The sequence below is a fragment of the Callorhinus ursinus genome, unplaced genomic scaffold (genome assembly GCF_003265705.2).
Source record: "Callorhinus ursinus isolate GAN/ISIS: 27379988/994484 unplaced genomic scaffold, GSC_fseal_2.0 scaffold20, whole genome shotgun sequence".
Classification (NCBI taxonomy): domain Eukaryota; kingdom Metazoa; phylum Chordata; class Mammalia; order Carnivora; family Otariidae; genus Callorhinus; species Callorhinus ursinus.
In genome coordinates this window covers 16,396,959-16,419,624 of record NW_027397082.1, presented here as the reverse complement: position 1 = coordinate 16,419,624, position 22,666 = coordinate 16,396,959, and the positions used below count along the sequence as shown (strand labels likewise).

The window sequence follows — 22,666 nt, the reverse complement described above, 5'->3', positions numbered from 1 at the left end:
CAGGATTTTCACCGGTGCTGTCAGGGCTCAGGATGGCTCACAAAATGTTCTACAGCCGACATCCTGCCTTAAAAAAATAAACACGCCCCAAACCCAGTCACAGGCAAAGGTCACTTTGTTGGATTTGTGTCACACACACTTTCAATTTGTCCCAACAAATGCCTCTGGTTGCTGGCTGTGTGCCAAGCCCCGGGGGAAGGGGGGGAAGGGGGGAAGACGGAAACGCAAGAGCCCCTGGTCATTCCACTCACCTTGGCTGAGGTTTGAAACAGTGCTTTGGAGCTGTTTGTCTTGGCCCCGTGTGGCTCTGCCTGGCATTGCTCACCACTGACGGTGACAAGATCTCAGGAGGGTGGCCAGGGCTGCTGGCAGGTACCCGAGCCTGGAGGCCTCTCCTCACTTACCCCATAGGAGTGGGATGGGCCTGTCCAATGCCATTTTATCTCAGGGTCTAGGGATCAAAAGCCTGTGATCATTTCAGCTGTGTTCACGCCTTATCTTTTCTCAGCCTCCCAGCGGGGCGAAAAACCACACAGTGGTGGGAGTGATGTTTTGACTTGGCAGTGCCCACTGGGGAGCTGTCTGCAGCCCCTGCCTCTGACTCAGCCCAACCAGCCCAGTTTCTCCCCACGTCTCAGCCCGGCCCGGCCATCTGCTGCCTCTGGGTGGATTTTGACTCATGTAAATAGTTACCCGTGTGACTTCAAGCCAGTTGGACAAAAGCAAGCCTGCTTGGTGAGGTGGCCTGTTTGGCCAGAAGAGGCTCCGCATGACAGGGGCAGTCTGCTGTGGCAGCTGCTCAGGATGGGGCGCCCCGTTGCCATGGCACCTGAGCCAGTGCAGAGTAAAGTCGGCGAGTCACATTTTCCTGGGATCTTTGCTGGGCCCCTGAGGCGTCTCGTAGGACTTGGAGACTGATCGGTTTCTGGGCGTGTAAATCCTGTGTGCTGGCGAGTATTTGGCGTGAGACCAAGATTGCTGTTGACACAACAGATAATAGTATGTCTTTGGATGACCAAAACCAAAGATGTTCTGTTTGGGGCTCTACATACCAATTTGGAAAGCTTGAAAAACCAGGCTACACAGGATGAGGAACGTGCTCGTGGAGAGGTTGCAAGCTGGTGGCCCACAGCCCAGTTTGGGTTGTGGATGCCTTTCGGCCAGGCACGCTCTCTGCAGTTTGCCTCGGTCACCCGCACTGCCTTCCATGTCTCCGTCTCAGTCTTTTATGTCACCCGCCTGCCCCGCCGAGGACTCGGTTGTCAACTTCTGGATAAAACTACAAGGAGTTAGCCTGGAGACAAGAGGCAATTAAATCATGCTCCGTGAGGAGCTTTTAAAATACCATGTCTTTTATTGCAGGAGAGGGCAGAAGTAATATATCAGGGTTTTAAAAGAAATGCAACAATGTAAAAAAAAAAAGGAATTCTTCCACCACCTCATGTTGCAGAGATAACCACTTTTAACAATTGGTATATATCTTATAAAAGCATGTTAAACCTACAGATTTAAGGTGAAAGCTGTTCTCTAGGTCCCGCGGAGCAGAAAAAGAGAAAAATAGTTTGAATCTCAGCATTTGAAAGAGCCTTCTTGTCATACATGAGGTTAACGTCGGAATCCACGACCAGAGGAGGTCCTGTGAAGCTCGCTTCCTTAGAGGTTCTGAACTGGAGCCCATCTGGACCGAGTCCAGTGACATCCTGATGCGGCTGGGGGTGGGGTGGGGTAGCTGGGACAGTTGGCAGTGGTGGTGGGGGCGGGAGGGGGAGGGGAGACGGTGAGTCAGCGCTACTTGAAATTCCTTCTAGCTCTAAATTTCTCCGATCTCAGACAACACAGTCCTCGACTGTTCAGGTGGATTAAATCTGAATTATAAGGTACAAGCTGGAGCGTTTCTCCTGCGTGTGCATCCACATTGCTCTCTGGAGCTTTGGTGGCTGTGGCAGGGGCGGAGGGGGGCAGGGTGTCACTCACTAACTCCTCACTTTCATGTCTTGCCTGGTCCATGTTTCTTTGTCAAAGTCAATGGCCTTCTTGATGCAGGGGTTCTGTGCTGCCCTGCCTTCAGAACCAAGCTCAATGGTCTTGGTTTATGTGGGCCTGGTTCCATTTGTTATCTGAAATCTTCACAAATAACCAAATATCCAGCTAAAGGGCAGGGGCGGGGGGCTCTTGTTGATTAACCTCCAGCCCCTTTCTCCCTTTCTCCCACACACCGAACCCTGTGCCCACCCAGGAGACTCATTTCCCATTCAGGAGACTCATTTCCCATTCATCTTCCTCTGTGAGTCCCTGGAAGGCTGGACATCGGTTTTTTCAAACTTTTTGCTCACCTCTGGCTACTCAGAGCTCTTGAGCCTTTATGAATGCTGATTCCTCCTCTCTGCAGTCTTCCTCAGAACAGCCTCTGGTTGTTTTTGTTTTTTGTTTTTTTTTTTTTCCAACCAGTCTTTTCTCTTGCAAAGTTCAGATAAAAATTCTTCTTTGTGCCAAGAGGCAGTGTACCCACGTGGGTAAGAATAGGGCTGTTCAGTCAGACATACTGAGCTCAAGTCCTAGCGCTGCCACTCGTTAAATTCTGTTGTGTAATCTCTCCGAGCATCAGTTTCTCATCTGTAAAATGAGACCATTAAGTGTCTATTTCGTAGGGTTGTTGAAGAATGATGGGACCATCCATGAAAGGGCTCAGCACCTGCCAGGTAGATGCTCAGTGAGTGGCAGGCAACCCTGTTATCATGGCGAGACTTCTGCAAAAGATCAAACTTGACCTCTGTGCTCATTCTCCCATCACTTTGTGGGACAAGATGTCCTATATCACACATGGCTTGATTCACGGTTTGGAGTGTTTTCTGATTCCACAAATGTGGGTTTAATCTCAAATGACGTGTGAGCCCTTGGAAGCTGGGACTTTTTTCTCTCTTCCTCCCCTTCCAAGCTCCCCAAGCCTAGCTGATCGCTGAATCCCCCAATCTTGCCACATTGTTGATGATGGCAAAATAAATACCCTTTCCTGTGTTGTGAAATACTCAGAATCTCGATTCTCTGCCCTCTTGGAGCGCGTTTAAGTAGGAGGGGTCTGAAATGACTGAAGGCCTGCGCAGTGATTAGCTTGAACGCTCTGTGGAACACACAGGTGCCCCAGGGGTATGCTGCTCAGGGAAAGGACAGGTGCTCCAGGTAAGAACTGTGGAATAATCTGTCTTGTCACTTCCTCCCAAGGATGCAGCACTGCAAGAATCCCCTTGCGGACAGCAGGGGTCCCGGCAGGACTGCCTCCTTGTCCTAGCAGACAGCCCCATTCCAGGGTGTGGCTGAAAAGCAAGAGTCAGCTCCCTGGCATCGCGGGGCAGGCTGGAAAGTGTATGTGCAAGCCTGTCGGGCCCAGGACAAAGCAACCAAGGCAGGCTCTGCCATGCAGCCCACCCAGGGGAGCCTGAGCAGACCCTCTCCTAAGAGCACAAGACTGGGGTTTCTGAATCTAGCCTGGCAATCGGTTAGCAGGAGCAGCCTTTGATAAATCTGGGCTTATGCTTCCAAAGCCGGGGAATATTTGAGTTATGCTCAGGGAATTAGAAAGTGTCTCAAAGTGTGTGTGTATGTGTGTGTATGTTTCTGTGCATCTCTGCCATAGGAGAAAGGTACCAAGATAAATAACTAGAAACCATAGAGATGGTAAGGGCAGGAATCATTTTTTAAAATTCCGTCCTAAAGTAAAATGGTAATTGGCCATTCATTTGCTCATAATAAAGTCCCTCTTTGGGGACTTTATCTGGGACAATCTGATGGCAGCAGGGGTGGGGTGGGAGACGGACATCCCAGGTGCAGTGGCAGCAAGAGCTGCTTCAGCTGGAAGCCAGAGGAAGAGCTAGCCGGGCGCTCTGCTGGAACCCTAGCCTAAAACCCAGTCTTCCGGTGTATGGAGGAAGGAGCACAAGGTAGAGTCAGAATATCAAACTTTCTGTTTACAGTTTTGTTGTTGTTGTTTACTGTTTGTTTTGAGTTTGTTGTCCAAGCCCTAAGCTAAGTGCTTCCCATGTGACCTTTTTACTCAATTGTCTCAATGGCTCTATGAAGTGGACAGTTCCATCCCCATTTTATAGAACAGGCAAAACCAAGGCTCATAGAAATTAGGAGACTTGCTGAGCTAGGACATGGCACAGCTGGGATTTGAACACAAAGCCCAAGTTCTCAGCCCCTGTGTCACCTACACGGTCTGGAAATCTCAGACTCCTTGGTCTTTGCATGGCTCTGTCATGGGAGGTGTTGGGTGTCTAGTGGGCGGTACCTCATATATGGGCCTCCATTTTGAGTGGGTGCGTGGCGTTAGGCAGGGGTCCATACTTCCTTGTCTCTGCCTGGATCATGAAACATTCAGGGTGAGCTGGTGTTGCTGCTGGAAGTCTGGTTCTGGATGGGTGGAGTTTCAGTAGCTTCCCTGCCTGGTCAGTTTATAAAATGTTGCAAGGACGACACAAATGTGTGGAGAGGGCTTCTAGGAATTGGTCTGGACAAAGCTAGGGATATTGAGAGGGCAGAATGCCACCAACCTCCTGGGCCCTGCGTCTGACTCTACTTGAGGTCTCTGCGGTCTCTTGGTTGGCCCAGATTCCTGGGGTAGGGGGTATGTATGGGCTGACTCACTGTCCTTGGCTGGTATCTTGGGGCTGATTCAGCACTAGCCATGCTTTTTGGAGGGGACCCAAGACAACTATCAGCCACTGGAGGTCCAACCACTGTCCCAAGAGACATTTGGTCCAACACAGTCCATTATACCCTCTGGAAATAAGTGAACAGTGAGGCCTTGGGGGCTGTGTGAGTCATCTCTGGTCAGGTGAGAAGACAGGCCCAAGGGTGGCTTGTGAGAAATGGCGGGAAGTGGGTCTTTGCTTTGTTTCTATTTTAAATAAAGTTACCTTAAGAGAGACCTAGAAGATCACTGATCAGTGGGTTTTAAAGAAACAGATGCAACCAAATTCTTCCCAACCTCTTACCCCACCCCTGTCCTGCAAATCTCACCCGGGCACTTTTAAAGACCTACCTTTTCCCAGCAAGAAAAAGAAATGTCTTTGAACATCTCTGAGGTTTATGTGGTTACATCTTGCTGGAAGAGAGTTTGTTGTTGAAAGCTTTATTTTCTGGTTTCTTTGTGGGGCTGCAGAGGAACATCAAAGGAAGAGAAAATGCCACTTACACCAGGAAAGCAGGGGGCCCCACATTGTGCAGGAAGAAATAAACCAGCCCCGGGGCCAAAGGAACAGAACACACCCATCTGGGGACAGGAAAACAATCATGTTGAGTTGATTTTCTTTGGGGAGGCTCTTCACATTTTCCTGTGTATACGGGAGCTGAGAATCCCAAACCCAAAGCTGATCTGGGAGTTCTCGAATTCCTCTCTTGCCATGCAGGCCTTAGAGCCACATCATTTCACTTTCAATTACTTAACGCTCTTTACTGTTCTCTGGCTTATTTTTTGGCCATCAGTTTTGTCTTCCTCATAGACCCACGTCCGTGGGGCAGAGCCTTTCGTCATATACTTCTATTCCCCACATAGCGCCTGATCCAGGGTAGAACACACGCTGTATTGCTCAGTACTTGGCTTAAAAATGCCTTTTCCTCACTCTGTGGAGTCATGATGATGGAATAAAATCCAGGCAACAGTTTACTTTTATGGTAAGATACTGGTGGTGAATCCATATATACCAAGTTGGTGAGTACATTATCACAGCAACTACCAGAAGGGAGGATCACTTCAAAGACCACTTTATGCACGGAGATGTTCACTGCCGTGTTGTTTATAATAGCAAATACAGTGGAGACACTTAAGTGTCCCTCGGTAGGAGAGGCTGGGTAAGTTAGGGTACACCTATCCATACTGGGAGATAGTAAGGAAGCGACTATTTTGAAAAATAGGGTAGAACCAAATGTTCAAAGTTGATATCCCAGAAAAGTTAGACGGTATGATGCAATCTGGGTAAAAAGGAAAAGGGATGCATGCACACATGTGATACATACATAGAAAAATTTTGGAAGGATACACCAGAAACTTCCTAATGGTTATGGCTGGGGAATGGATGGAGAAGTAAGGGGTGGATGCATTTATCTGTTACTTAATTTTTCTGTCAGTGGTTGAATTTTTTTATTATGACTGTATTGTTTTTATAAAATTAAAAAAAAAGCAACTAGTTAGAAAAACAAGCTATTTTTGGATGGCAATGAGAAAAGTTAACTCTAAAAGATGCCCTTCCCAGGGGCAAAGCAGAGGAGGGTGAAGGGGAGGGGGGGACAAGTCGAGTGGTTATTGGCACTCTCTGTTCCCGGTCTGCTGGCCAAACCAAACCACCTCCCATCTCTGTCCCATGAGGTGGAGACCACATGGAGCATGAAGATGTTCTGAATCAGCTTACGGGGTGACTTAAGTTAGAACTTCCGGGACATTCACCGACCCTGCCACAGTCGCCACTGACCCCAGCCACCCTGGAAGCTGGCCATAAACCCCCGCAGCACCCAACACAGTGCTGACCACATAGTCAGGGACTTCACGGTTAGGGGCAAATCAGCTTACTTTCTCACTCACCAATCAGCAATGGCTCACCACTGCTTACTGTGTGATGTTCAAATTTACCTTGGCTCAGCCTTAAAGGCTTTTCTGAGATCAGCCCCAACATTTTCAAACTCATTTGCTAAAACTTCTCAGTATCTATCAGCATACATACCAGCCCTGCTTGGGTTCAAATTCTGGCTTTGCAACTTATCCTTCTGTGCCTCAGTGTCCTCCTCCGGAAAGTGGGGAGGTTGTTAACAGCACCCATGTCATAGGGTTGACATGGGAATTAAATGAGTTAATGTACATAAATGCACCTAGAAGGGTGACTGGCATAAAGTAGGTGCTACTTCACTGTTGCCTAGTCTGTCATGCTCCCCTCCCCTCACTCCGCGGTTCTGGCTGGAACACTTCCCCGGCTCAGTCTTACCCATCTTTCAGGCAGTGCCTAATCCCCCCAGGTAGCGGTGGCTCTTGGGCTTTCAGAATCACCTGGAGAACTTGGCAAAATGCAGATTTCTGGGCTGGACTCCTAGAGACTCCACTTAAGTCTGCAGTGTGGCCCAGAAACCCGCACCCGGGTGACACGGGACCACCGCCGGAGAAGCAGGCTCTAATGGGGCTCCTCCATTGGGACCAGCCAGCAGTGTGTTCCCCTCTTTCTCGTGGCCCTTCCCAACCTAATCGACATCCTGGCCTCGGGCCAACCATCCTTCTTTCAGTGCTGTCCAAACCAAGACGTGTGGCAAAATGTGGTTCTGGAGCATCTTATCCAACCAGCGAGCAGATGCCCGGGGGGGTCAAGCCTGCTTGGGAAAGGAGAGAGCTTCCTCAGAGAAAGAGGCCTGGCTGTCCTCAGTGGAAAGGCCTGCCAAATGCCCTGATGGACTAAACCCTCCATTGAAAAGACAATCTCTTTCCTCAAAACCCAAAAGCTTCGTGCTCCTCGCAGCCCCCACACTTGTCTGCGCATCGAGCTCGGGGAAAGATCTTGGGCTGACATCCCCCACGTTCCCCTTCTGGAACTCTGTAGGCTGCTTCAAAGATGGGCTAGAAAGACTCTATTTTGTGATTTTTTTTAACAAGTTTCCTGAAAGCATAAGAATCAAAAGGGAGTGAAAGCTTCCACTGGTCAACAGGAAACCCTCCCTGCTCCCCAACTTGGCCCAGGGAACCTCACGGACCTCCTGAAGGTAAAACAAACACCGGTTTCTACTCCTTGCAAGAATTTAATTCTTCCTTTCATATAAATAAGGCAGCATGAAACACCGAGAGCTCGGCTGTTTTCTGCTTCAGAAGCAGCTTTGGTGCATAGAAGATCCCCACTGCCCCGCTGAGTTGTCTTCTCTGGATAAACAAGAGGCCAGAAGGTCATTTTTCAGTGAACTTTTTTGGAAACCAAGGGGAGGCTGAGGGAGGTTCAGGCTTGGTCTTGGCTTCTGGAGCCTGGTTCCCGGCTGTGGGGTCTCCTCCAAGCACAACAAGTTAAGGATGGGGGGGGGGAGGCAAGGCATGGGCAATAATAAATATGGGAATTCACCTCGATTCTGGAAACAAATCACAACTGAATGGGGGCTTGGGGCTACTGCCGGGGGCCACGCGGGCATGACCACCCTTCCTGGCAGCACGCTGACCGCTACGGCGCTGGGGAGACCAGACCCAAGTCTGCGTGGTCCGACTCCAGCTTCCATGGAAGGGTTCCTACAGGCCTCAGTGCCCCATCACAGCCGAGCCTCCTGCCGCAAGTGAACCCTGCCAGGCAAACCGTCCATCTTCCGGAACCGCTGGGGCCAGGTGAGAGCACCCCTGGGTGAGGGACAGAACCCTCCGCAGCTCGTGGTGAGCCTGACATCCCCAGAGAATGGGGACTGCTGTTCGGCAGGCCTGGCCAGCTTAAACCCTGGAGGGGAACTCAGGTGCTGGTTCAGGTGCGCTCCTTCTTGCCTCCCCCCTGGCTTGCTGCAAGGGTTACTGAGGCAGTAGCATGGGAGAAACTCCCAAAGGGCCAGTGAAGCCAGAAGTGGACGAGGAGTGGCTTCCCAACCCCCTACCCAGGCCTGGAGACCGGCCAGCTCCCACCGCAGGCTCTGGCGCCTGCCCAGTGACCACAGCCCCCAGCAGTACCGGGGTGACCTCTCTGGGGCTCGGGGGCTGGGTCGGCAGAGTTATCCCTGCATGTTTCCAGTGAGCCGAGCCTCTTCGGGTCTTGGTCATCTGTGTGGCTGGCAGAGCCCATCCAGAAAGGGGGGTTCTGTGCATTGAGAGCGCCCCACTGCAGTGAATGGGTCTTGGGGCCAACAGATGGAGCGGGGTCTCCTCTTGCCTCCAGGCATGCTTGGTTCTAGGACTGCGACTCTGCTGAGGAAAACTCAGGGCTGTGGCATCCCTCCCTCCCTCCTCAGCTCTGCCATCTTCTCTGAACTGGGCATCAGCGCCCTGGGGACAGGTTCTACCCTTTGCCCCAGTCACCCTGTGTCTCTTGCAGCTTCCACCTCTGGTATCCGCCCTCCCCCACCACACGGATGGTCAGAGATCAGCTATGGAGCTTGTCCCCAGCATGGTATATTGGCACCTACGGGGCTCAGGGCACAGCACACTGGGGTAAGGGGTGGGAGAAGGGGGTGCACCCTGAGTGAGACACGGAGCTGAACAAGTGGCTGACTGAAACTTCCCTCTGCCACCAAGTACCCACTTCTGTGCAACAGACATTGGCCCCTTGGGGCCTTGAATCTCTTCTAGGTCTTTTCTACAAATAGTTTAAAAGGACCCCTACTGTGCAGGCCGTGGATGGAAGGTTGCAAATTCCCACAACTGTTCCTGTTGGTGCCTTGGCCGCGGATGCCTGGGGCCAAGGATTACTGGAAACAGGCTGCAGGGTCTTAACATGCATCTCCGTCAGCATTCCTGCAGATCCTCTGCTGATATTTAAGTAAAGCCTGGACCTGGGATGTAAAAATTACACCCGCATAGATGTTTGCGTTGTCTTTAGCTCCGCGTCCAGAGAGGATTTTGTCATCATCTTGGCCATTTGTGGTGATCCAAAAGTAAGCGGCAAAGGATCAACCAAACCCAGACAATAACCTCACCAGTAGGGCCCCAGTGGTGAGAAAGCAAATCAGCTTTTCCAGCTTGGAATTCTGTTTCCTCCGCGGGCCATAGGGCCAGGCTTCCCTGGTGGGCTGAGCCGGGATGCCGCACAGCGCCCGCCGCTCTCCCGGGCAGGGGCCTGCAGATGCCCCCAGAGGCGTGGACGTGTGGGGTGCCCCGCGTCCTGGCCGCCTGGGTCCCGGACGCTCTACAAGACAACAGCTTTGTGGGGCGGGCTGGCCTGGTCTGACGGGATACGCAGGGAATACTCGCGAATGAGCACCGGGGCGTTCTTGAGCATCTCGTAGAAGGAGTCCACTGTCTTCCGGTAGAGACTTCGCCGCAGGACGAAGGGCCGGAAGAGGTTGAGAGGCTCGGCCCTGCGCACGGCCTCAGGGAGTCCCATGCCCTCGGGCACCTTGCGGTTGCCGATGAAGAAGTGAGGGAGTTTCTTCTCTAGCAGGCTCTTCTCCAGGAAGCGGAGCAAGTCGCGCAGCCGGGCGTCCAGCTGCCCTGCCTGCCAGTCGGCCGGCCGTGACAGCAGGAGGTGCAGCAGGGCGGTCTTCACGTGGTAGTTGCCCAGGCCGCTGGGGCCGGTCAGGCGGCTCTGCTTGCACAGCAGGAAGGAGGCGATCTGCAAGCAGCTGAGGTGACAGGCCCCCTCGGGCAGCGCCTTCGAGGTCATCCGGAGGAAGTGTCGCTCATAGACGGCAAAGGACAGGAGCCAGTCGGTGCTGGAGGCCGGGGTCTCCCCACAGGGCTCTCTGGGCAGGTGGGGCACAAAGTACAGGTCCGAGTCGTCACACTGGATCACGGGAATCAGGTTGAAGGGCATGAACTTCCCCGAGCGGAACTTGATCTTGAGGGAGCCCGGGGAGTCCAGCTGACCGAAGGCCAGGTCGAACTCGTACTTGTGGGCAATGCGGCGCCAGGCTCTGGTGAGGGCCGTCTGGAACCACTTCATGACCCGTGCCGTGTCCAGGTACGGGGGGTCTCCGGCGCACAGCAGGGCCTCCAGCCCGCGGCCGGGCCGCGCCGCGCTGTGGCTGCCGTGGAGGAGACACAGCATGTCCTCCCCCAGCGGGCTCTTGCCGCACACGCAGCCCAGCGCGTCCTCCTCGGCCCGGACCACCCTGACCTGGCCGTAGCCTTGGCGGTCCAAGGGCACGGAGCGGCGGGAGCAGCAGAGCTCCGGGCGGAAGTGGTAGGGCTCGGGCGGCACGAAGGGCACAAAGAGGTCGCACAGCAGCGGCCTGTCCACCTGCCAGTTCTCATACATGCTGTCCACGCCAATGAAGTCCTCCACCTCCACGTCCGCGTCCCGGCTGCACAGGCTCCTCAGGGCCTCCAGCAAGTCATCCACGAAGCCTTCCACGAGCTCCCGGGTGCGGGCCGCGTCGGCCGTGGTGCCGCGGATGCAGCGCTCGTAGAAGTGCTCGAGCGCCGCCTTGTTGGGCAGGGTGAGGCCCCGCAACGGGGCGCCCTCCAGGCCGGGCAGCTCGTCCTCGTCCCCTCCCAGGCAGTCCGCCGAAGGTCCGTCCTGGTGGTCCTGCCGCCACACTTCGATCACCAGGAAGAAGATCATGCAGAGGGTGCTCCACAGGTCCCAGGCCGTGCGGGTCTCGTTCTGCTGCTGGCCTTCGTCGGCCACCCGCTCCAGGGCCTCCCTCTCGGCCGCCAGCCGGGCCACCTCCTCCTCCAGGCGGAGCTGCTCCAGCTGCAGCTTCTCCTGGTGCGCCTGCATCTTGCGGATGATCTCCTCCTCGCTCTCGGGGACCGTGGCGTTCTCCCGCGGGAACAGCAGCGGGTGGTTGATGATGGCCGTCACCACCACCAGACACACCCGGAAGAGCCCCAGAGCCATGGCTGGAACGTGCCTGCCATACAGAGAGACAGACCAAAGGTCACACCCAGCTTCCCTCCAGGCCACTTCCTACCCGGACCCTCTCACCGACCTCTGTCCCACCGAGCAGAAGAAGGTCTCACAGTTCTCCCGCCCAGCCCGCAGTCTCCCCCCAGCCCGTGCCTCCGTGTAGCCCTGGAAGAAAGAACCGCAAAGTCCCTGCACACCAGCAATCCTGGCTGAGCAGCTCCTGGAGGCTGTCCTGTTTCTGTCTGCCCAGGCTTTCCTCCTTCGGGAAGCGGCAACCCACCTTCCCCAGGAGCCAACCCTTTTCTGGCCCCTGACCTATGGCTTGGGTGGGGATAACCCTACCCCCAGCTCCAGTGGTGAACATATAGCCCGTGCCCAAGCTATTCCACACCCCCACCCCCACACTGTGGTTTCAGTGAGGAGCATAGGACCTCCCTCCGACCAATGGGCAGGACACAGAGGTGGGATTTGCTGGGGACCATGGGGAGAAAGACTAGGTTTGCCAGGGAACAGAATCGCAGCTGCGGGGGGGAGGGGGGGGCCTCTCTAGACCTCAAGGGGGGGGGTCTGCTTGAGAAAGATGCCAACGTAGACAAAAGCAGATTCCCTGGACCCAGCTATGCCTGAAGCCATTTCCTCTGGACTTTTAAAGTCATAGAAGTCAATAATATCTTCACTTTAAGTCGGTTTGAGTCATTTTCCTATACTTCAACCCGCCTCTCCCCAGCGAATGCCTTGTGGCGAATGTGACTTTCCTCAAGGCAGTAAAGCCTAGTGGTTAAGAACAAGAAGGCTGAGTTCCAAGGCCAGCCCTGTCATTGATTAGCTGTTAACACACCTCTCTGAGGCCCAGTTTCCTTACTGGACGAGAGGAAGGCCATAGGACCCACAGGTCACAGTACCGAGGGATGCGGCGACCCACGCAGATGGTGTACATGGCATAGTGGATGGTGCAGAGCATAGATCCACTGAACAGCAAGTGTTTTTGAAGCAGTTTTGGGCCCTTGCGTTCTCCTACTGCAAACCTCTACTTCTGATCTGTAAGACCTCAGCCCAAATTCAGACACTGACCTCCTGGCCTTCTCCTGGGTCTCTCCCTAGGACAATCTTGGAGACAACCAGAGTGATTGAGTCATTGGATTTCCTCTCCTGAGTCGTCTAAACTTAAAATCTGAGTTCTTAATTGTGAAGGGAGACACTCCATTCCTCCAGGACAAATGGATTTTTTAGATCTCAAGTGATTTTTAGGGAAGGGCTAACCCCTTACAATCCTGGGAGTTAAGATACACAGAACCTCGGCCCCACCCCAGACCTACTGAACCATAATCTGCATTTTAATACCATCCACATTAAAGTCTGGAAGGCACAGTCTTACAGGGTAAGCCTTACATTATACCCTCACCTCTCCCAGGCAGGAACTTTGGGGAGTAACAACGGGCGTTTCCCATGCTTTCCCCGCCCCCTTTCTGCCTGGGACTTCTAGACGAGAGCAAATGGCCAAATGACGTTGTTGGACAACAGAGAACACAGAGGGCCCCCCGGGCCCCCCTGGCCCCCTGTATGCCAAGGCATGCTGACAGGAGCTTCTCCACCTTCCTTGAGCCCCATTCCCTATCCTTGAATTTACACCCTTAAAACCACTTATTCTGGTTCTTACCCTAATGGTGCCAAGGAACAGGGACGTGGCATCAGGTAAAGACAGGTCTGCAGGTTCTAGCCAGCAGGGCCAGGATGTACGTGACCTGAGTTGCCACGCGTGGGTAAAGCCTGCTGCTCAGATGTGATTTCATCCCATACACAGCTGGACACGCAAGCAGGAACTGAAAGCGGGGTCCGCCGGCAGCCGAGTTCAGTGTGCACACACATTCAGGCCTCAGGGTGAACTTGAGGAGGAGACAGAGAGGCCAGGAGAAAGTGCAGGAAGTCAGGCCGGAAGGGGTGTGGGGTGAAGAAGAAGTCCAGGGGGAAGCTAGCCAGCTTTTCTTCCCTAAGACAAGGAGCGGCAGGTCAGCCCTGGTTTCCACATGACGGAAACCTCAATGGAAAGTTTTGCCAGGGTGGTCCGAGGCAAACCTGTGAAACTGGCTTCTTGACATGGATCAGGGTTTTAAGATCAAGGCGTGCAGTGCTAAGAAGCACAGCACCAGGCAGCAACCAGCTGGGAGAGAATTTGGAGGTTCTGAGGCCCTTGAAGGCCCCTGTACTATAGGCAGCCCCCTTTGGGCCCAGCAGACCCCGACAGGTCAGTATAGTCCTGGGCAGCTCGTGACTAGTCTCCATGCCAACTCAGGGTAGGAGGCCAGCAAGTGGGGAGTGATGCCATCGTCAAGCCTTAAGACCGGGAAGTTTTCCTTCTCTCTCCCCAACAGCTTCCACGGGGCTACCTGTGGGCATCCTCATGCCTTGTTCAAGGACTATAACGGCCTCCTTGTACTGGGACAGGCAACATTCAAAGCTCCAAACCAACATCGACTCTGTGTGCAAGGGGTTAAGAGGATGGATTCTGGAGCAGACAAGATGGGGCTAGAAGCCAACATGGGCACGTACTAGCTATGTGTCCTTGGACAAATCACTCAACTTCTTAGACCTTAAGTCTCTTCATTTGTGAAATGGGCATAATCATACCTGATGTTGTAAAGCTTGAACGAGGTCATGCGTATAATAAAGTCCTTAGCAAAATGCCTGCCCCCAAGTGAGATTTCTCATGAAAGGGTATCTGTGATGGGATGGGGGAAACACAGTGACCCTGCCCGTAGGGGTTACTGAAGGGCGATGCAGGTGCCCCTACAAGGTACTGTGGCAGGATGCAAGCAGCCCACAATAACACTGACAGGAGTAGGGTTACCAGAGCACGAGGGAGATGGGCTGACAAAGTGGGAGGAGCCTGGGCTCTAGAAGCAGACAGGCCTGGGTCTGAACGTGACTCTGCTCCTTGCCAAGAGGCCTAGCTTCTAACAGCAGACCCTCCTTCCTAGAAGGCTGAGTTACGGGACATAATCCATTTCAGGTGCTTGGCACAGTGCCTGGCACAGAGTAGATGCCCTTCAATATTTGCTCCTTCCCTCTAGGCCTCCACAGGCCTCTGTTTTCTCACCTGCTAAGCACACCAGCCCTGCCAAGTCCTAGGGGTGCGGAGGAAAGCACGCTCAAAAGTGCTTTGAAAGCACAAAATGCTCCCTCTAACGTAGCTGTCCCTTGGCATGCCGCTCTGCCCACCCTGCCCCCCAGCAATGGGGAGAAGCCTTTGGAGCCTTGGATCCTCCTGGAGGTGGAGTTCTGACTCACTCCTTACTTAAACCATCAACTCGCTCCCAGGGATCAGATGAGATCCCAGTTGTCTTTTTGCTCCTTTTAAGGTCTGGACAGGCCGGCTCTGCCTATGGCAACCTAAGGGATGGGGAATAGACTGTGGCTACTCAGTGCTCACCAGAGGGGGCCAAGTTGGAACCTCTACTCCCCCTGCCCAAATCAAGCCACAGGGAATACTGCCCTGGGGGCCACGGGGCTAGAACAATGAGAAGGAACTAGAGTGGTGTGACTTTTACTGGAGACCACAGGGACAGACAGGTATCTGGGAGGCTCTCCCCAAACCATGGAATACACATGCATGTACACACACGTGCACACACACACACATACACACACACACATAACCCCTTCCCAAAGGGCCCCTTTTCCCAATTTCAAAATTGTCCACTTCTGCCTTGGTCCAAGGCTCTTACCCCTATGAGGCTGCCCCAATACATGACCCGGGACATCCAGATGGGTTGGGCTTAAAAATTAACTTGGGTCACTCTGAGGGCTTTTGTCTGTCCGCTTGCCAGGAAGCCGGCAGGAAACCTGCTGAGTTCCTCTTCACCCCTGGCCCCTGCCCACAGAGTGTGGTGGCCTATGCAGGTCACAGCTAAACTTAGCCTGGCAAAGAGCCAGGGTCATGAGGCAGCAGGGGCTGGGGCAGAGGGCTGCAGGTGGTTGGCCTAGACCAATGGTTTCCTCAGACCCCTATTCTGCGCAGAAGCCTCAGACTCTGGGGGAGAAACCTAGATGGCCTCTCTGTTCCCTAGGGTCTGTCACTCCTGCATCCCTCAGAGCCCCCCAGCACCCCAGTCAGAGCTTGATCCAATGAATGCCACTAAGAGTTGTCTAATAGAGATATGCTTCCATTTATCAAGCCCTCACTAGGAGTGCCGGGTGCACAGTGATCCCCTATAACCTAACTGGTGTTATCCCTGTTTTACAGATGGGTTAACCAAGCAAAAGACAAAAAGCAATTTTCTAGCCACACGACTAGAAAAGGCACAGCTGGGTTGAGATACAGCTTGTTCTTTCTGCTTCCACCTGGAAAGCCCAAGTTCTTTCCACCCTGCCATGTTTATAGAGCACCTACTATGCACAAGGAACATGCTGGATGCTGCAGGGCTCACAGGTGCAATCCCAGGGCTGGGGCCCAGCACCTATGTTGTAACGGGCCCTTCGGGTGGTTCCAGCACCCACTCACGTCTGACAACCAGCCCTGCCCAAGCCAGGCAGGCCTCCAGGGAGGAGGAGGGCATGGTTCCTGCGGTGTCCCTGCAGCCCCATCCTGCAGCTCGTGGGGGCTTTGCCCCACACCCAGCTTGTCAGATGCAATTAGCTCTGCTAATTATAACAGCAAGAGTGGCCCCGGCCCTGGCGTCATCTTCAGAACTGAAAGGAGCGGCTGAGGTGGTTTCCTTATAAATTTAGAATAAAGAAGGTGGGTTGATGGCAGGGGAAGCCACTTGCAGCCCAGGCCCCGGCGGGGGGGGGGGGGGGGGGGGTTCCTTGGGTCCCTTTCCCACTGCTTAGGCTCTGCACCCTCTGAGGAATAAGGGGCCAGGGGAAACGGAGCTGTCAGTAAGTTTGGGCTGCACCCCTACTGTGCGCCCCGGTCTCGTGCTGGAGTTTCTCAGGCCCACCTGGCGAGGTACACGGCTGTTTGGGGGCAATAAAGCCACACATTCAAGGAAGTGAGAATTTAGTGTTGTACTCATCTAAGGCCCATTTTACATATGAAACTAAAGAGACCTAAAGAAGAGACTGACTGAGCAGGAGGGTGGGGTCGAAGTGATCCAGGCAGGCAGGCCCTCCCAGGGATTCCCGGACGGACAGACAACAGAGAAGGGGCGGCGGGCGTTCGTGTTCCCGTGAACAGCCAGAACGTACAAAGCTAGGTACTCGGCGTGTATTCTGTCGTTCGATTCTCAGAGCATGAGTTAGGTACTTGCAACATCCTACCTTGTGAAGAGACTGATAAGGCAGAAAGGTCTACTGTGTGGCTTCTAAGGCTCCCTGTCTGCCGTGAGCTGTCCCCCTCCCTCTGTACTCCCTCCACCCACCCAGGGGATGAGTGAGCCCTGCCACCTCCCAGGCATCATGGCCAGGGGCGACCACCCAGATCATCCGGGTTGGCTGTGCCCCGAGGAAACAGGACTGTAAGAAAGGATAGGTTGAATGCAGAGCTCGAGTTTGACCCTGAGTCTTGGGGTGGAGTTTGGGCGCCATGAGCAAGCTGTCTGTCTGCAGCCCTGTCTGCAGACCCTGCGGTCTGACCTGCCTGACCCCGATCCTATGCCTCTTTCTAGCGGAGCCCATGCTGCACGCTGGCATCAGCTTCCCTGCCCAGCCCAGGGGCACCTTCATTCAGGACCAGCTCACGGGCCCCTCCTCCGGGAGCCTGCCCCTCAGTGCAGGCCTCCCTTGCCCTTCTTAGAACTCTTGCAGGTCAGGCCACCTTCCTGCTCTTCCTTTGTGTCATTTTGCCCACAAGTCCTTGCCTTCCTAGCTACAGTTCCAGCAAGTTCCAAAAGCTGAATGTCTTCCTGTCTCCTCCCAGGCACCAGGTTGCCCCATTTGTCAGGCGCCCAATATGTCAGTGAGAGCTGACTTCTCATGTGTTAGGGAGGAGATGGTCGCTGTGGGAGTGACATGTCTCCACAAGCTCCTTCCTCTTCACCCAACTCGGAGCCTGGGGTGGGTGGGTGGGGTGTAAACAGGCTCAGCATAGATGGCTCTCACCCTTCCAGGACAGAAGTCCCTTGCAGGAGAGGAGAAAGGCCTTGCAGACTGGCCCACGCCCCAGCAAGGCCATCTCTTGCTGAGGTTCCTTTTTGTGTGCACCCCCAATGGGGTAGGGATAGGGGAGGGTCTGAGCAGCACTGGGGAGGGGCTGGGTCCTGTGGCCCCACGCCTGGGTAGGAGAGGGAGGGCAGGCAGAGGAAGGAAGTGAAGAAGGAGGAAGGAAGAGAACCAACAAAGTATAATTGAGAAATGAGTTGACGGGTGAGGTGCTGGGCCCCCAGTGTCTCTTCTTCTCCGTGTCTTTACAGCCACCCCCACCGCCTTCCACCCCCCATCCCCAAGAAGAACACCTGTCTTGGCCTCCAGCCAGGCTCACCTTCCTCCAGCCTGCCACTTTCATGGCCACTGGGCTCCTTCCCTTCCCTCCTTTCAGTCACCTTCCTGAAGGCAAGGGTTGTAAGACCAAGTGTGGGGGAGAGGGCTGGGGGCAGGGCCCCGTAGTAAATGGGCGAGGCTGCCGATGCTGGCAATCCAAGTGATGGGCACGGGGTCAACTGGTCCCACACGCTTTGTCTAAAGGGGAAAGCCACCACATCGCATGTGCTGTATGCTGAGAATGGCATGATCTTTTTTTTTTTTTTTTCCAAGAGAAGCCAGAAATCTGGATTTTATCAACATCCCTCAATTTTACAATGTCGGGTGCTATTTCAAAAATTCTTTGAAAACCATGGAAGCCAAATAAAATATGTCAGTGGGCCACCTAAAGCCTGCGGGCCCTGGTCCCCAGCCTCCTCTACGTGCCTCCTTTCTCCTGTCCACTGGCACTCCCCACCCCCTAGGAAGCGTCCTCAAGGCTGCCCTTGACCCCGGGACGCTCCTCACTCTTCCCCCTCAGCAATTCCACCTCCTACTATTTCCTCCGTGAACAGGACTCCCTGAAATAGCCCTCCTGTCTCGACCCTTCTCCCCAAACCCAGTCCTGACTGTATTCCAGTGTCTCCCAGTCATTCCAGCAGCCACCCCCAGAATAATCATAACTGGCATTTACGAGGGCTGGCCATGGGCCAGGCCTGTGCTAGGGATTTACCTAAAGGCCTTCTCCACAGCCTCTCCAGGGACTAGAAGAGAACAGAGACTCTGCAGCCTGCTGGGTATGCACAAAGGAGCACTTGGTGTTGCTGTCTAAGGTCTGTGGTCCCCAGGACTGGAGAACCAGACCCCCACCGCCCCTCCCTAACCCAGGGGGGATCCCACACTGGGCTCAGAAGAAGCAGGGGCCAAGACTGGACCCTGGTCGGAGTGGGGGAGAGAGCAGAGAGACAACCCCCCACCCCACCCTGCCCGCCATGCCCAGTGGAGGAGAGCCCACGGCAAAGTTTACGCCGTGAGGGGAGCGGCCTTCTCATCAAGGTGAGCTCTGCTGTCATGGCCCCATGGCCACGGTGGCCAGACGCACAGAGGGTGGCCAGTCACACCGGCCAAACCACTCAGTTTCCTCAAGGCCCGCTTTCAGGAGGGGAGGGGTTTCCAAAAAGTCACCAGGATGCCAACCCAATCCTCTGGTCTGGGGTCATGCAGCTGGTCAGCCCAAGTGCAGGAAGGAGAGGGGCCTGGACTCCGCTGATGTGGGTGGGAGAGCCCACGTCCTTCCTGGTCCTGTTCTTCCATCAGCAGCTCATACACATCCCTTGGCAAGCAACAGACGGAGAAGGCAGGGAAGCCATCAATCTCCCAGGAAGGACAGGATGTCCTTCCGTCCAGCCATGCTGCCTGATGTCCCCACAGCACGTCATGGGAAATCACAGTGTCCTGGGACGGACAGACTGAGGCCTGGCGTCTCAGACACTAAGGCATGGCAGGCAAGCTTGCAGGCCCCAGGGACAGGAAGGGGCCCCCCTGGCAGCCTTTTGTCCTGGTCCACATCCAGCTTTCTCTCACCTGTTCTCCCCCAGGCCACCCTGAATCCAACAGTTGCTGCAGTGGGTTGAACGGTGACCCTTAAAAAGATAAGTCCCCATGCTAATACCCATACCCTGTGAATGTGACTTTACTTGGAAGGAAGCATCTTTACAGATGTAATTAAATTAAGGACCTTGAGATGAGCTCAGCCTGCATTACCCGGACGGGCCCTAAATCCAGTGACAAGTGTCTTTATAAAGAGACAGAAAAGGAGCAAACAGACAGTGATGAGAAGGTGACAGAAGCCGGGGGCGGAGGCTGAAGCGAAGCTGCCAAAGCTGGAAGGCCTGGAGCCCCCGCACGCTGGACGGGGCAAGGAAGTACCCCTCCCCGATCCCCCGGAGCATTCGGAGGCAGGCTGGCCCTGCGGGTACCTTGATTTCAGACTTCAGGCCTCCAGAACTCTGAGAGGGTCGTTTCTGTCATTTTGCCACCCAGCTGGTTTGTGGTGTTTTGTCAAAGCAGCCCTGGGAGACTAACACAGCCTCCTGGCCCCACCCCACCCCCCTGCCACCTCTGAGGTGGAGCCTTCGGATTCAGCTCCTCGGAGCCCTCCGTCACCCCCAGCCACCACCTCCTCCTCCCTGGAGGTCGCCCTTCTCCGTCTCACTGCGACACGGGTCAGAGCTTTAAGACTGATGTTCAGGGCCTGGCCCCCAGCCTTGGGGGATCCCTCAGTTCTCTTCCCACTTGCCCTGGCCACTTCCGATTACTGACTGTCCCCTGAACATCTCCTGTACTGCCCCCGATTCCCTGCACCGTGTCCACACCACATGACCCAAACCTTACCCGATGGTCCTCACAGCAAGCCCATCTCGGAAAGGGCCTCCAAGAGCCTTCCTGATCCCTCTCCACCCCCAACTCCTGCGACAAACCCTTCTTTCTTGAAAGGGATACAAGAACAAGCAGGGGGATGGGGACAGGGGGTGACAGCATATGTATTAAGCCCTTCTGAGCACGGGTAGGCCTGGTGCCTTGTGCAGATGGCATCTCTGGAGATGTCCCAGAGCAGGGAGCCCACAGTCCTTGCTCCCCTGCCTCTCCCCTCAGGTAGCTCCGCTCACCAGTGCAGCAGCCCCATTTCACAGGCAGGAGCCCACGGAGCTGGGAGAGGGAAGCGCAGAGGGGCTGCAGGCCCTGCCAGGCCCACAGCTCCAGACCCCGCCATCTCCCCGGTTCACCCCATCCTGCTCTTTTATCATAGTGAGCTGCCTGAGCTCTGGTCTGACCCCACAACTTCCAGGGCCCGGAAGGCTCGTCTTGACATTCTCCAAAGTGCCTGGCAGAGACCCACATGCAGCGCTGCCTGCTCGGGGCACCAAGGACGCATGCGATCCTGGGGACCCACCAGGGTGCTCACATCCTGCCCTCTGGAGACACCCGCTTTCAAAAGAAGGCACCACACGCGTCCTCCATTCTCAGGAAGGAAGCGTTTCCTACAGCCAGTGTGCACCAAAGCGTCTCCCCTGGTCCCCGGATTCCCACCTTAGATGTCTGGACCTGAGATCACAGGGGCGTGTTAACAATGGAAACACAGAGGTAACCATTTCCCACAGTGAAGCAGCCCTCATATACCATCAGATGTTGCCTTGGCTTGAGCTAGTGTTTCTCAGAATTTCCCTCCGCCTCTGGGCCCCATCTCGCCCACAAGAGCTGGCTGGGAGGGAACATTAACACCCACCTCCGCAGGAATGCCAAGGCTCCCCCCAGACTTGTCCTCCTTCCCTCCCTCCACCCTGCGTTCTCTCCACTCCCTGCCTCCAAGCAGAGCAGTGAATGCTCAGGACGGGCCACACTTAGGCTGTGGGGCAGGGAGGCCAGGCTGCGGTGATGGAAAGCAGGCTCCAGACAACAGCTGGCTCAATGGGGAGGGTCTTCGAGGGGGCTGAGCAGGAACCAGAGAGAAAATACAAAGGAAAACAAAGTGGAGACAAAGCCCTCCCTTGGCCACCCTGCTCCCCCTCTCACAGATGAGCCGGGGATGGATGGAATGAAACAGGCTGCTGGGCGCCACCTTCCTGTGATCGCTGGAGGAGAACAAAGACAGACCAGCTCACAAACACAACCTGGCCTCTCCAGGGAGGGCAGGCGCCCCCAGGACTTTTCCACAGTTTCCCCACCCGCCCCCTCTTACTCACGGCCTGGCTGGAGGGATTCTGGCCCCCACACAGTGAAATCCCAGGCTGTTCTCCCACCCTGGTCCCCTGGGGCTTGGGCGGTACTGGACACAATGCCTGCGCCCCAGCTGGGCAGGGGGGAGGGGGGAGGGGAGGGGGATGGGAAGGGAAGAGCTCTGGGCCTCCTGCATGTATGTGTACACACACACACACACACACACACACACGCACGCACACACACCCGCTCTGCGCCTGCAAAGATCTAAAACCCCTTTCATCTTAAGGGAATAGCAAGGGGAATTAATAAAGGCAAGATGGAGGCCAACCCAATTGTAAAACGCCTCAGAGCTTGTGCTCTCTGCGGCAGGAACCGGGGCTGAACAACAGGGTCGGCCGGCCCGCCCGCCCTCTCCAGGGCTGCCTCAGTTCAGGGCCAACCAGCACTCCCCGTCCAAGAAAGCAGGGGGCCTCGACTGTAAGTCCGGGAACTGCTGGCAAAACTACCCCCAGAATCGGCTAGGACTGCACAGAGTCCTCTTCCCTGTGAATCAGACGAAACGACGACCGAAACAGCCAGCCACAGGGAGGGAATGATGCCCGCGCTCTGCCCTGGCTTGTGTGCAAGGCTGCGTCTGGCGCGTAGTAGGGGCGCCTGGGAACCAACGACAGGACGGGCGGGTCAGGCTGGGGCAGGCAGCAAGCAGCCCCTGATTCTGCCAAGTTCACAGGGACATACTCCACCCCAAGGCCACCCAGAAAGAAACAGCCCGAGATCTTCAGCTCAGAAGAGCTTAACACTTTGAGGAGGCTTAGTGTCCAGCAGCAAAAGGCCCAGACTCTGCAATCAGAGGGCCTGGGTTTGAATCCCAAGTCTCTCAGTTGGGGGACAACAGTACTTCCTTCTTGGCATGGTGGTCCCATACATGCTGGTGCTCCGTAAAGGACATGGTGATCTGCATCGGTATGGGTGATAAGGCCAGGTCTCCCCTTTGATTTGTTAAATCCTGCATCTTAGGGACTCCTCTGGGGAGATGGGGGGGCGGGGGGGGG

At 54.9% G+C, this 22,666-nt stretch overlaps 1 protein-coding gene across 3 annotated transcripts in view; it reads right to left on the bottom strand.

Annotated features, from left to right (window-relative positions):
• Window positions 1-7,750: 7,750 nt before the first annotated feature.
• ITPRIP (inositol 1,4,5-trisphosphate receptor interacting protein) overlaps window positions 7,751-22,666 on the bottom strand; it is a 23,450-nt gene continuing 8,534 nt past the window's right edge. For 2 of the 3 annotated variants that reach the window (XM_025880532.2, XM_073904232.1), the window contains exon 2: window positions 7,751-11,505. In XM_025880532.2, coding sequence (XP_025736317.1) covers window positions 9,837-11,492 — 1,656 coding nt within the window. In that variant the 5' untranslated portion in view covers window positions 11,493-11,505 and the 3' untranslated portion in view covers window positions 7,751-9,836. Of the gene's footprint in view, window positions 11,506-13,158; window positions 13,460-22,666 lie in introns of those variants that run through there. The other variant, XM_025880531.2, reaches the window with a different exon arrangement.